The sequence below is a fragment of the Trichomonas vaginalis genome, chromosome V (assembly GCF_026262505.1).
Source record: "Trichomonas vaginalis G3 chromosome V, whole genome shotgun sequence".
In the NCBI taxonomy this organism is placed as follows: Eukaryota; Parabasalia; order Trichomonadida; family Trichomonadidae; genus Trichomonas; species Trichomonas vaginalis.
The window spans coordinates 727640-741262 of record NC_067207.1 but is presented as its reverse complement, the minus strand read 5'-3'; the positions used below and the strand labels follow the sequence as shown (position 1 = coordinate 741262).

The 13623-nt window shown below is 31.7% G+C and overlaps 2 protein-coding genes across 2 annotated transcripts, besides 2 other annotated features; both read left to right on the top strand.

Annotated features, from left to right (window-relative positions):
* Window positions 1-487: 487 nt before the first annotated feature.
* Window positions 488-1474, top strand: TVAGG3_0257570 (cilia- and flagella-associated protein 58-related family; the record flags this gene model as incomplete). Its single annotated transcript, XM_051228274.1, has 1 exon — window positions 488-1474. One exon carries the CDS (start codon window positions 488-490, stop codon window positions 1472-1474), a length of 987 nt encoding a protein of 328 aa, XP_051098004.1.
* Window positions 1475-6487: 5013 nt separating this feature from the next.
* Window positions 6488-6534: a mobile genetic element.
* Window positions 6535-7231: 697 nt separating this feature from the next.
* Window positions 7232-8218, top strand: TVAGG3_0257550 (cilia- and flagella-associated protein 58-related family; the record flags this gene model as incomplete). The annotated part of the gene is made up of 1 exon (XM_051228273.1): window positions 7232-8218. One exon carries the CDS (start codon window positions 7232-7234, stop codon window positions 8216-8218), a length of 987 nt encoding a protein of 328 aa, XP_051098003.1.
* Window positions 8219-11238: 3020 nt separating this feature from the next.
* Window positions 11239-11365: a mobile genetic element.
* Window positions 11366-13623: the final 2258 nt, after the last annotated feature.

The window sequence follows — 13623 nt, the reverse complement described above, 5'->3', positions numbered from 1 at the left end:
TTGCAATTTAATTGTTCACTGACAAAAATTTTCTTTTTATTTAAGTATCTGAATCAAATGCAAACATATCATTAAAAATATCTTAAGATATTAATTAATGATGGCGTATTTTTTTACTTTTTTGATGGAACTAATCCTGCAGAAGCAGTTTTTACAAATGTAGAAAGATATGAAAAATTATAAGTGATAATTTTTCCAGAATTTATTGAACAATTTTCATTAAATAAATGATTAAAAGTGTTAAAAAATGAGTTTATTGTTAGATTATTAAATATAACAAGTCCATTTGTTGAATTTGAATCAACATATGAATCTGAGATAGTCAAAGTGTAGCCTTCCCCTTTGTTCTGATTTTTGTTCATTTTTTAACATTATTATGGCAAAAATATTTTACGGGCGTGACATTGTCCCAATTAAATTGTGTATCATTCAAATAATAATATTTTCAATAGGTTTGCTAAATTTTTTCCATATTTTTCTTATATTCATGAAAGTGTTGATGAGTTCGAATATATTGAATCAATTGCATTCAACATATAACTTATTTTATCAAAAGCAGATTCATGACAGAATTTATTCATTAGATCTATTAAAAGAGAAGATTGTTCTTATTGAAGGCCGTCTTAAATCAGAATCAGCAACATACACACAGAAATGCCATGAAGTCGACGAATTGAAGAAAACATTGTTGTCCGAAGTTGAAAAACAGAAGAAATTGATGGACAAATCGAAACATTCCGTTTATTTACGAACGGAATGTCGAAATCTTGAGAAAGGAATCCTTTTCCAACAAGGTCGTGTTCGTGCTCTTGAAGATGAACTTGAAACGCCGATGAATATCCACAGATGGCGTTTCTTAGAAGCATCGAATCCAGAACTTCTTAATCTCCTCAAGATGACACAAGAACTCCGAAACAAACTTATGGAACGTCTTTATCGAATCGACAAACTTAAAGTTCTTCGTGAAGAACGTCGTAAACTTCTTGTTCGCGAACAAAGGAAAGTTGGAAGTCAAACGAAAGATGACGGTGATGAAGAAATTAGAATTCTTGAAGAACAGCTCGAAATGAAGACGAAACAACTTCAAGAGATCGAAACAGAGCTGTTTGATCGCTCAAGTAACATCGATGAACTTAAGAAGAGTGTTGAAGAAGTTCGTGGTGAACTCAATTACACTAAATCATCATATTTCATGGAGAAGAAGAAAGTCCACGAGATGAGGTCATCAACACAGTCAAAAACAGAAGAAATAGCAGGAAACACAGCCAAGTTCATTGGCGGTGGATTCCCAGTCAGTTCAGTTCCTTCAACAGCACAATCTATCTCTGCAATCGAAGGGAACAAGATAAACAAAGCAATCGTAATTCCGAAAGTAACAAATTCTCGTCCTTCGAAAGTTTTACCTAAAGGATGGAATCCATCACGACAAGCACTCAAACCTTTCTTACCAACTGTCTCCGAACTTCGTGCTTAATTATTTCTATTTCTATATTGTTTTTTTTTATTTGTTATTTTATAAATTGTTTGATTTACTTTATTTAATATTAAGAATTCATTTGAAGTTAAAAAAATTTCATACACTCTCAAAACTAATAAACGCCTATTTTTAAATCCTGCAAATCCAGATACAATGAAATTTCTATGCATTTATTGCTTGCGATGTTATTTTTCTTAATTAGTATTTCACAATATCCAATTAGAAATGTATTGCTTCCTTTTGGTTTGTTTTCTCCTCATTTAAAAATTGAAAAATTAAAAGCAAAGTTTTTATAAAAAAGAAAAGATTTAACAGCTTAAATAATTTGTTTTGCCGTTGAACAGAATAACGACTTTTGTCGACATAATACTGCCATTTATATCTATACTTTGCGTGAAAATAATCCTGCAGTTGCAGTTTTTGCAAACTTTGAAAGAAAAATCGATTTAAGGGAGATTATTCTATGAGAAACTATTGAGCAGTTTTCATTAAATATATGAGTAAACGTATTAAAATCGTAACCTTCTTTTATATTCTTAAATATAACAGTTCCTGATCCTGTGGTTGAATTAGAGTCAACATATGAATCTGAAATAGTCGAATTATAACCATCTATATCTTGCCCAAACATGTATTTTGCAGTGTTATTTAAAAATATGCAGTGATCTAAATTAGTTTTGGATATACAATAAAATAGAACTTGGTTTTTATCTGCTCCACATTTATTTCCAATAATATTACAATACGAAACTGTATGAGTTAATGAATAATCTGAAGAGGAAAATAAAAGCGAAAAACTTTCAATTTGAGCGTTTTCTCTAAATGTTGAAAAATTATATGTACCCGAATTTCCTAAAAGTCCAATAGTTATTGATGAATACATTTGTTGTTTGTGATGTTGTTATTATCAAAACATATATCGCCAAAAGAAATACCAAATGTGTAACTTCCTTTTTCTTCATTTTCTCCACATTTAAGAACAGAAACTTCAATTGCATAGTTTTTATTAGAAAGGTATTGCTTAGCAGCTTGAGCAAATGCCATAGCTTGCTCTGCTATTGACGCATAATAACATGTTCGATGTTGGACGAACTCTCCATCTGCTTGGCAGTTATAATAAACAGACCCTCCACCATATTCTGTGGTGGAACTACAATTGGTAAATACTGTTTCTTCAAGTAATGTACACACTTTATTAGTTCTTTGAATGCAAATTGCGCCAGTTTCTTTGCATTCTTTATAGAAACAAAGTAAAACATAATAATTATTGATACTGCTATTATCAAATAATACGGTCCCATTTTGTATATAGTCACATTTATCTTTACTACCAAAATATTGATCCCAGCTGGACTTTTTTGCATTTTTCAAATTTAATATGTGCATTTAAATATGCCGAAGATTGATTAGGTTTAATCATCTAGTAATGAATATTATTCTTCTCTTTGTTCTGTATCATAAAGTTCATCACTGCAAGATTTGTCTGTATTTTGTCGCATAATAAAGTCGTAAAAATATTTTTACGGGTGTGAACTATCCAAAGAAAAAGAATTTCCAATTTAAACTGTGACATCGCTAATGATCGAAAAATTAACAATTTTAATAAGGATCTAATTTGTAGAAATAACAACAAGAACCTCCAAAATCCAAAATACAAAGGGACGAACTTTAAATTGAATGGTCAATTTAAAGCAAGTATTCAATTTTTTGGTCAATTTAAAGCAATGAATGAGAAAAACTTTGAGCTTAGGGCTAATGAAGGTTTTTACAACGTAGATAGATAGACAAATGTATATGTCATCATTCCTATGAGTATGGTAGATTTCTATAAAAAGTGAGTGCAATATCACATTGCATTTCGAAACATGAGAGAAATAAGCATATATATACGTTATTACATATATATCTATATGCTATTCTATATTATTACAATGTTAAAATAAGAAAAGCTCTAAGAGTCTCATTTGAAATATAATCTATGTTATTTTTATATAACAATTATCAATGAGAATGTAAATTATATTTGATTAGACGATAAATGATGAATAGACTTAATTATTTATGATTAGACATGTGTGAATAGAAAAATTTGTTAACATTTATGAAGATAATGTGTTTTGATTGAGATTACATTTGTGCTTAGTGGGATATTGCTATTATATTGCATTTATATGTGTAAATTAGGAAAACTCGCACTTTTTCACTTGAATGTGATTCATTGAATTTTAATTCAAGAAAGGAGTTTACAAATGCAGAGTATTGTTCCTTTACCCTGCATTTGTAAACTCCTTTCTCGAATAGCTTGCACTTTTTCACTTGAATGTGATTCATTGAATTTCAATTCAAGAAAGGAGTTTACAAATGCAGAGTATTGTTCCTTTACCCTGCATTTGTAAACTCCTTTCTTGAATATCTTCATTTCTTTTAATTATAAAGATCACATTCTGTATAAAACTCCTCAAATATCCTCAATTTCCCATTACAATAATAAATAACCATTTTCTATATTTCTTAAATTTCTCTAATCCTTAATTTTCTTATCAAATTTGTTATTTTTTCAATAATTTTTAAAATTTTCTAATATTTTTTGGAAATTTTTATTTAATTTTGTGAGAAATTTATTCAATTCTTATTATATAATAATATTATTCAAAAATATTGTTGTAATTTTTCAGTGATTACGATAATTTTTAATTCAATTTTTAATCGAATGTTTTGATGGGACGAGCTTACTGAGCATTGGCTCATCCCATCAAAACATTCCATTCAAAACTCTGGCCTTCATCGAGGCCAGAGCTCACAATTCATCTCCTCAGAGCCAAGTTCCTCGACGGTCGTCCTCATTAGGCACGATCCGAGAGGAACTTGGCTCTTCATTAAAATCACAAGCTCTGGCCATTGCTAAGGCCAGAGCTTCGCAAACCATCCTCGGGGCCGGTTTCCTCAAAGACCGCCCTGATTCAGGGCGGCCGGAGAGGAATCCAGCTCCGAGAGAGTGCCCATACGAAGCTCTGGCCTTAGCAGTGGCCAGGGCTTTCAAAAACAATCCTCAGGGCCGAGTTTTGCGATGATCGTCGATCATGTCGACAGTCTCGCAAGAACTCGGCCCTGAAAGACATACAGATACATGCTCTGGCCCCAGCAAAGACCAGGGCTTCGTTTTAAATACCCAGGGCCGGCTTTCTCAAATGCAGCCCTTATCCCGGGCGGCAGGAGCGGAATCCGGCCTTGGGATACTTACCAAACGAAGCTCTGACCCTAGCAAAGGCCAGAGCCTACAAATGCAATCCTCAGGGCCGATTTTGAGGGAGATCGTCCACATCATTGACGATCTCCTCTCATTTCGGCCCTGAAAGAAAGAAATACACAGGCCCTGACCATAGCAAAGGCCAGGGCTTCGCTTTAAATCCATAGGGCCGGCTTTCTCAAATGCCGCCCTTATCCCAGGCGGCAGGAGCGAAAACCGGCCATGGGAATCCTACAATACCAAGCCCTGGCTCCTACTGAGGCCAGAGCCTGCAAAATTCATCCTCAGGGCCGAGTTTTGCGATGATCATCCACATGATAGACATTCTCGCAGAAACTCGGCCCTGAAAGACGTAATATCACAGTCTCTGGCCTCAGTAGAGGCCAGAGCCTCGCTTACATTACTCAGGGCCGGCTTTCTCAAATGCCGTCCTGATCTATGGCGGCAGGAGAGAAATCCGGCCCTGGGAAGCATGAAATACGAAGATCTGGCCTTATAAGAGGCCAGAATCTGCAAATACTCCCTTCTCTACAGATTATGATCCAATGTAACACAGAAAGCCTAGAAGGAAGCCCTTTCTCAAGGTTAAGACTTCCTTCCTGGCTTTCTGATACTGGATGGAGTGGAGTTTGGCTTCCATTGCAACTCCTTCCAGGAAGATCAAATGATTACACAAAAGTCATGGCAATTGTATTCTAACACTATAAATACAATTGCCATGGCCTACAATTGCGAGTGCCTGCTGCTTCAGCAGAGATTTGCAGCAGACACTCGCAATGTTAACCAAAATTCGTCTGAAAGTTAGAAGATGGGCTTTTTCTCAAGGTCAAAGTCCATTTCCTAACCTTCTTATATTATTTATTATTAAAATAACCATTTTGACAGATTATTATTTTTTATCCCGGCATCATCAGCTTGTCATTCTAAGCTTATCATTTTCAGCTTATACTTATAAATTCTAAAACAGTGATTATTGAATTCACGGAATAGAACACCACATTAAGAAATATTATTTACTAACTTTTTCAATAATTAAAAAATATCAATGATACTTAAGTGTCATCACATACAACACATTCTTATGATCATCATAATATATATTATAGAATATTGCATAATAATCCAAATTCAATTTCAATATTAAAGTGTACTATCCATTATCTCTTAACATCATAACATACTCAACGAGTACTGATCATATGCTATTGATCAAGCCTTTAAAACAAACTACATATAAGATTGCTTTAAATTGACCAAAAAATTGAATACTTGCTTTAAATTGACCGTTCAATTTAAAGTTCGTCCCAAAATACAAACTTCTCCAAAATGAAAAACTATACACTATTTTTTACATTTATCTATTTAAAATGTCAGTTTATTACTTGACAAAACACAATATTTGGTAAATTTTTAAATTTGGTCAAAGCACCCAATGAGCTCATTTCGATTTTCTCCAAGGAGAAGAGGAGAAACTAATCAATTTTGAATATGTGGGGAAGACAGACTAATTCAATTTCTCCATGAAGATTGAGAAATGGAAAAGCTTTGGAGACGGATATTGCATTCTCTTAAAAATGTATAGGGTATTCTTATTGACTTGCAATTTAATTGTTCACTGACAAAAATTTTCTTTTTATTTAAGTATCTGAATCAAATGCAAACATATCATTAAAAATATCTTAAGATATTAATTAATGATGGCGTATTTTTTTACTTTTTTGATGGAACTAATCCTGCAGAAGCAGTTTTTACAAATGTAGAAAGAGTAGGTGACAAAAGTGCATACTCTTAAATTAACCTTAAATGTTGAGAGTAGGTGCCAAAAGTGCTTACTCTTAAACAACCCTCGGATTTCCGGGTGAAATCGTGACACACTTTCGTCTTTCGTAGGCAGTGGTGGTTGTTACAAAAGGTAACTTCGAATGTAGCGTGAAATCTGCAAAAAAAATTCTGAAATTTGAATGGATAACACAAAAATTGAATAGTTTACGTCAATAAAAAAGAGAAAAATGAAGCTAATGTGTCTCGAATCTAGGACTTAGAGCAGCAATCCCACTGTTTATCCCATTACACTACATGCATCTCTCACCTCAGTGAATGAGATCAACTATATGATAACTTTTTCCCCATTATATTCTTGTGGAAAAGTGACAAATAGCAACTTTGACCCTCTCTCAATGTAGAAAGATATGAAAAATTATAAGTGATAATTTTTCCAGAATTTATTGAACAATTTTCATTAAATAAATGATTAAAAGTGTTAAAAAATGAGTTTATTGTTAGATTATTAAATATAACAAGTCCATTTGTTGAATTTGAATCAACATATGAATCTGAGATAGTCAAAGTGTAGCCTTCCCCTTTGTTCTGATTTTTGTTCATTTTTTAACATTATTATGGCAAAAATATTTTACGGGCGTGACATTGTCCCAATTAAATTGTGTATCATTCAAATAATAATATTTTCAATAGGTTTGCTAAATTTTTTCCATATTTTTCTTATATTCATGAAAGTGTTGATGAGTTCGAATATATTGAATCAATTGCATTCAACATATAACTTATTTTATCAAAAGCAGATTCATGACAGAATTTATTCATTAGATCTATTAAAAGAGAAGATTGTTCTTATTGAAGGCCGTCTTAAATCAGAATCAGCAACATACACACAGAAATGCCATGAAGTCGACGAATTGAAGAAAACATTGTTGTCCGAAGTTGAAAAACAGAAGAAATTGATGGACAAATCGAAACATTCCGTTTATTTACGAACGGAATGTCGAAATCTTGAGAAAGGAATCCTTTTCCAACAAGGTCGTGTTCGTGCTCTTGAAGATGAACTTGAAACGCCGATGAATATCCACAGATGGCGTTTCTTAGAAGCATCGAATCCAGAACTTCTTAATCTCCTCAAGATGACACAAGAACTCCGAAACAAACTTATGGAACGTCTTTATCGAATCGACAAACTTAAAGTTCTTCGTGAAGAACGTCGTAAACTTCTTGTTCGCGAACAAAGGAAAGTTGGAAGTCAAACGAAAGATGACGGTGATGAAGAAATTAGAATTCTTGAAGAACAGCTCGAAATGAAGACGAAACAACTTCAAGAGATCGAAACAGAGCTGTTTGATCGCTCAAGTAACATCGATGAACTTAAGAAGAGTGTTGAAGAAGTTCGTGGTGAACTCAATTACACTAAATCATCATATTTCATGGAGAAGAAGAAAGTCCACGAGATGAGGTCATCAACACAGTCAAAAACAGAAGAAATAGCAGGAAACACAGCCAAGTTCATTGGCGGTGGATTCCCAGTCAGTTCAGTTCCTTCAACAGCACAATCTATCTCTGCAATCGAAGGGAACAAGATAAACAAAGCAATCGTAATTCCGAAAGTAACAAATTCTCGTCCTTCGAAAGTTTTACCTAAAGGATGGAATCCATCACGACAAGCACTCAAACCTTTCTTACCAACTGTCTCCGAACTTCGTGCTTAATTATTTCCATTTCTATATTGTTTTTTATTTGTTATTTTATAAATTGTTTGATTTACTTTATTTGATTTTTTAACTTTATTTTTGTTCAGATTATGAATGTTAAGTTTTTGTACATGGTGCAAATTTCGATGAACAGCTTTAAATGCTTTAAACATAACAAATGATAGCATAGAACTATACCTTCTATTCTTAAGCATGATGGTCGAAATCAATCATTACAAGCAATTCAAACATAATAATTAAGGTTTCCATCCCATACTTTAATTCTCCAATGATATTACTAGAGCTTTTGTGATCTATATATTAGTATGTAATACCATACTTTGTTTTTAAATTCAGTAATGCATTCTACCTTATGATAGGCGCGGATACCGAGTAATGAATTTTTACTTTTTTGATGGAACTAATCCTGCAGAAGCAGTTTTTGCAAATGGAGAAAGAAATGAAAAATTTAAAGTAATAATTTTTCCAGAATTTATTGAACAATTTTCATTAAATAAATGATGAAAAGTGTTAAAATTGTAGTTTATAGTTAGATTATTAAATATAATACTACCATCTCCAGATGTTGAATTTGAATCAACATATGATTCTGAAATAGTCAAGGTTCCATCAACTTCAAATATATGTTTTGCAATGTTATTTTTAATTATGCAGTGATCAACATAAGTTGTAAGTCCACAACTAAACAGAACATCGTATATGTCTGTTTCACATATATTTCCAATAACATTGCAATAAGAAATTGTATGAGTGAATGAACTATTGTAAGAACAAAAATAAAGTGACATCCTGTTAGTTTGATTGTTTTCTCTGAATGTTGAGAAATTGAATGTACCTGAGCCACCTTCAAGTCTATCGAAATGTGAAGAGCAAGTAATGCAATAATTGTTTGTAATGTTGTTATTCTCAAAATGGATATCTCCGAATGCAATAACAAATATACAATCTATAATATCTCTTTCATTTGCTCCACATTTAAAAACTGAAACATCAAACGCGTAGTTTTTATTAGAAGGAGAAGATTTGACACCTTGAACAAACGCCATATTTTCATGTGCTATTGATTTGTAATAACAAGTTCGGTGCTGAACAAATTGTCCGTCTTCTCGGCAGAAATACATAACAGATCCACCACCATATGTTGATGTGGTACAACAATTATAAAATACTGTATCTTCAATCAATGCATAAACAGTATTTGTTCTTTCAATGTAAATGGCACCTGTTTCTTTACATTCTTCAAAGAAACAAATAAAAACGTAATAATTGTTAAGACTGCCATTATCAAATAGTGCAGTCCCGTTATGTATCTTATCATATTTATCTAGATGGCCAAAATATTCATTCCAACTGAGTTTTCTTGCAGTTTGCAAATTTGCACGGAATTGATATATGGAAACTGATAATGGCTATCCTTAATCTATTTGTTCTGTATCATTAAATTCATTCAGCACAAATTGCATATTTTTTGTCACATTATATGGCAAAAATATTTTACGGGCGTGAAAATTACAATTCTTTTTTCACTTCAAAATTATTGGAATCGAAATTTTTTTCTTCATGTGGATAAAATTTGTAGTCCCTAAAATTTTCTCCATTCGTTGTGATCTGTTTTTATTCGGTGCCAATTTTCTATTTATATATACGAGTATCACTGTGGATGTATAATTTTTTTTTCTGAATTAAAAAATTACATGTACAATACATCCTGCTAGTTGAGATATAAAATTCAATAGCAACGATGAATTTGATATTGTGATATTCTTAGTTGTGATGTCGAATTTTATTCAACATATGAACACGAAGATTTAAATGCAAATAGACCATAAAATAAACTCGCTGAATTTTACTTTTTTTCATGAAAACAATTGAAGTGTTGAACATTTTGCAAATTTACAAATTAAAATCAACCTATATGAGGCTATTTTTGAATCAACTAAACATTCTCCTTTGTATAAATTGGAAAAGGAATCAAAATCGTAATTTCTTTTTAGATTCTCAAATTTAACAGTTCCACTTCCTGTTGTTGAATTTGAGTCAATATATGAATCTGAAATAGTCAAAACGGCTGCTGTATAATATTGCTGAAACATGTACTTCGCAGAATTATTTAAAAATATGCAATGATCGATATAAACTGAATTCCAACAGTAAAATAGAACTTGTTCATTGTCTGTTCCGTATTTATTTCCAATAACCTTGCAATAAGACACTATTTGGTTTAAATTATATTCACCAACTAAAAATTGTAATGAAATACTTTGGGTTTGGTTATTATCTCTGAATATTGAGAAATTACATGTACTCCAACCTCTTCCGATGACAATAAAGCTTGATGAATATTGTTGGCATTTATTGTTTGTGATGTTGCTATTCTCAAATCGTATATCACCAGATGCAATAAAAATGTTTTACTTCCTTTTTCTTCATTTTCTCCGCATCTAAAAACTGAAACATCAAATGCATGGTTTTTATCAGTAGGAGTATCTCTAACATTATGATGAAATGTCATTGCTTGATTAGCTACTGATGCATAATAACAAGTTTGATGCTGAACAAACTGCCCTTCTTGATAGCAGCTAAAGTAAACGGATCCACCACCATCTTCTGTGGTGGAACTGCAATTATAAAATCATGCTTGCTCAAGTAATGTGAATACTTCGTTTTCTCTTTGAACGTAAATTGCGCCGGTTTCTTTGCATTCTTTAAAGAAACAAACAAAAACGTAATAATTGTTAGAACTAGTTTCATCAAATAATGAGCTGCTATTTTGGATTTTATCATATTTTAGTTGATTATCAAAATATTCATCCCAGCTGAACTTTCTGGCATTTTTCAAATTTAATCTGTGTTTCTACACATATCATTTTCGTTAGGTTTAATCATCTCACAATGAGAGTTATTCTTCTCTTTGCTCTGTATCATAAAGTTCATTCCTGTAAGACTTGTCTGAATTTTGTCGCATGTTAATGGTAAAAATATTTTACGGGCGTGAACTATCATAAACAAAAAGATTTTAAGAGTGTACTTACGTCCCTATGACACGGCCTTCAATTCAGAATTTTAAGGTTAATTTACAATGACGCTTCACGCCAGTTATCAGAAATTTGAATAAAAGTCAGATGGGCGTAAGCGCAACCTTAAATTGTATTTCATCCAAATAAAAATACCCAATTACATAGTCAATTATTGAAAAATTAACAAATATATATAAATATAATCATCTCAATTATTATTATTCTTAATTACTCATAAAGAGAGGTAATTTCAAATTTCAGATCATTTGATTTTTCCATATATTCATGAAATTGTTGATGCATTCAAATATTTTGAATCAATAGCATTCACCATATTACTAAGTTCGTGACAGAATTTATTCATTAGACCTATTAAAAGAGAAGATTGTTTTGATTGAAGGTCGTCTTAAATCAGAATCAGCAACATTCACACAGAAATGCCATGAAGTCGACGAATTGAAGAAAACATTGTTGTCCGAAGTTGAAAAACAGAAGAAATTGATGGACAAATCGAAACATTCCGTTTATTTACGAACGGAATGTCGAAATCTTGAGAAAGGAATCAAATCGAAACACCGATGAACATCCACAGATGGCTTTTCTTAGAAGCATCGAATCCAGAACTTCTTAATCTCCTTAAGATGACACAAGAACTCCGAAACAAACTTATGGAACGTCTTGCAGCTTTCAAATTTACACTGTTTTTCCATATCATTTGAAAAGTTAATAAGTTTATTTATCTTATTTTCTTTCTGCCACACAAGTCTCATTCATTGATAATTTGTACGGATAAAAATATTATCGGCGCAAACAATCCGCGGAGAATCTTGATTTCTACATTTTTAAAAAGGAAAGTTTAAAGTGTTTTAAAGCCGAACAGCGTTTGAATCAAATATATTATTAATTGAAATTTTTCTGTCTTTATGAATTCATTCCATTTTCAAATCATTAGTTCATCCTCCCCGACCATAAAATGTATTCTAAATTCTATATGAGGACATTAATTTTTATTTTTTTGATGGAACTAATCCTGCAGAGGCTGTTTTTGCAAATTTTGAAAGAAATGATATATAAAAGGTTATATTTTTTTCAGAATTTATTGAACAATCCGCATCAAATAAATGAATAAAAGTATTAAAATTGTTATATTCTTTTATATTATTAAATATGATATCATATCCTGTTGTAGAATTTGATTCAACATATGTATCTGAAATAATCAAAGTAGAACCTTGATATTCTACATAAAACATGTATGTTGCAATGTTATCTTTAAATATGCAATGATATATAGTAGTATTGCAGCTACAGGCAAATAGAATTTGGCGATCAATTCCGCATTTATTTCCAATAACATTGCAATAAGAAAATGTATTGTTTAATGAAGGATTCCAAGTACCAAAACAAAATGATTGACTGCTAGTTTGATTGTTTTCTCTGAAAGTTGAGAAATTATATGAACCTGAACATCCCAAGAGTACAATAAACATTGATGAACATTCTTTACATTTGTTGTTTGTGATGTTGCAATTCTCAAAATGAATATCACCACTTCCAATAACAAATGTTACACTTCCTTTTTCTTCATTTTCACCGCATTTAAAAACCGAAACTTCAATCGCATAGTTTTTGTTGGATGGAGAAGGTTTAACGCCTTGACTAAATGCCATATTTTGTGATTCTGCTATTGATTTATAATAGCATGTTCGATGTTGAACAAACTGTCCTTCTTGACAGCCAACGAAAACAGATCCGCCATCCGATGCGGAACTACAGTTATAAAATACTGCTTCTTCAAGTAATACGTAAATAGTGTTAGATATTAAAATGAAAATGGCTCCAGTTTCTTTGCAATCTTCAAAAAAACAATCAAAAACATAATAATTGTTAAAACTACTATTATCAAATAATGCAGTTCCGTTATGTATCTTATCATATTTATCTTGACTGCCAAAATATTTATCCCAGCTGAGTTTTGTTGCAGTTTCCAAATTATATTTAGTTTCTACCTCAATCGACAAGTTATTTTTGGCTTATTTATCTGATAATGATGATTCCTCTTCTCTTCGTTCGGATCACAAAATTCATTCATGCATGAATTATACTAATATTGTCCAATTATAATGATAAAAATATTTTACGGGCGTAAACAATCAGATTCCAACGTATTTCCAATTAATTTATAATTTATTACAGACGTTACAAAATGGTTAACACATGTTTAAAATCAATGAAAAATTTTGAACTCCTCTGAAATCAATGGTGGCAAATTTTTAAAATTTTGAGGACAATTATTTGAGAGAAAATAAAGAATTATATTTTTACATCACATTTCAAATAATGCCAAACGAAACTGAAGCAGGGAATGTTAATTCTCCAAACATA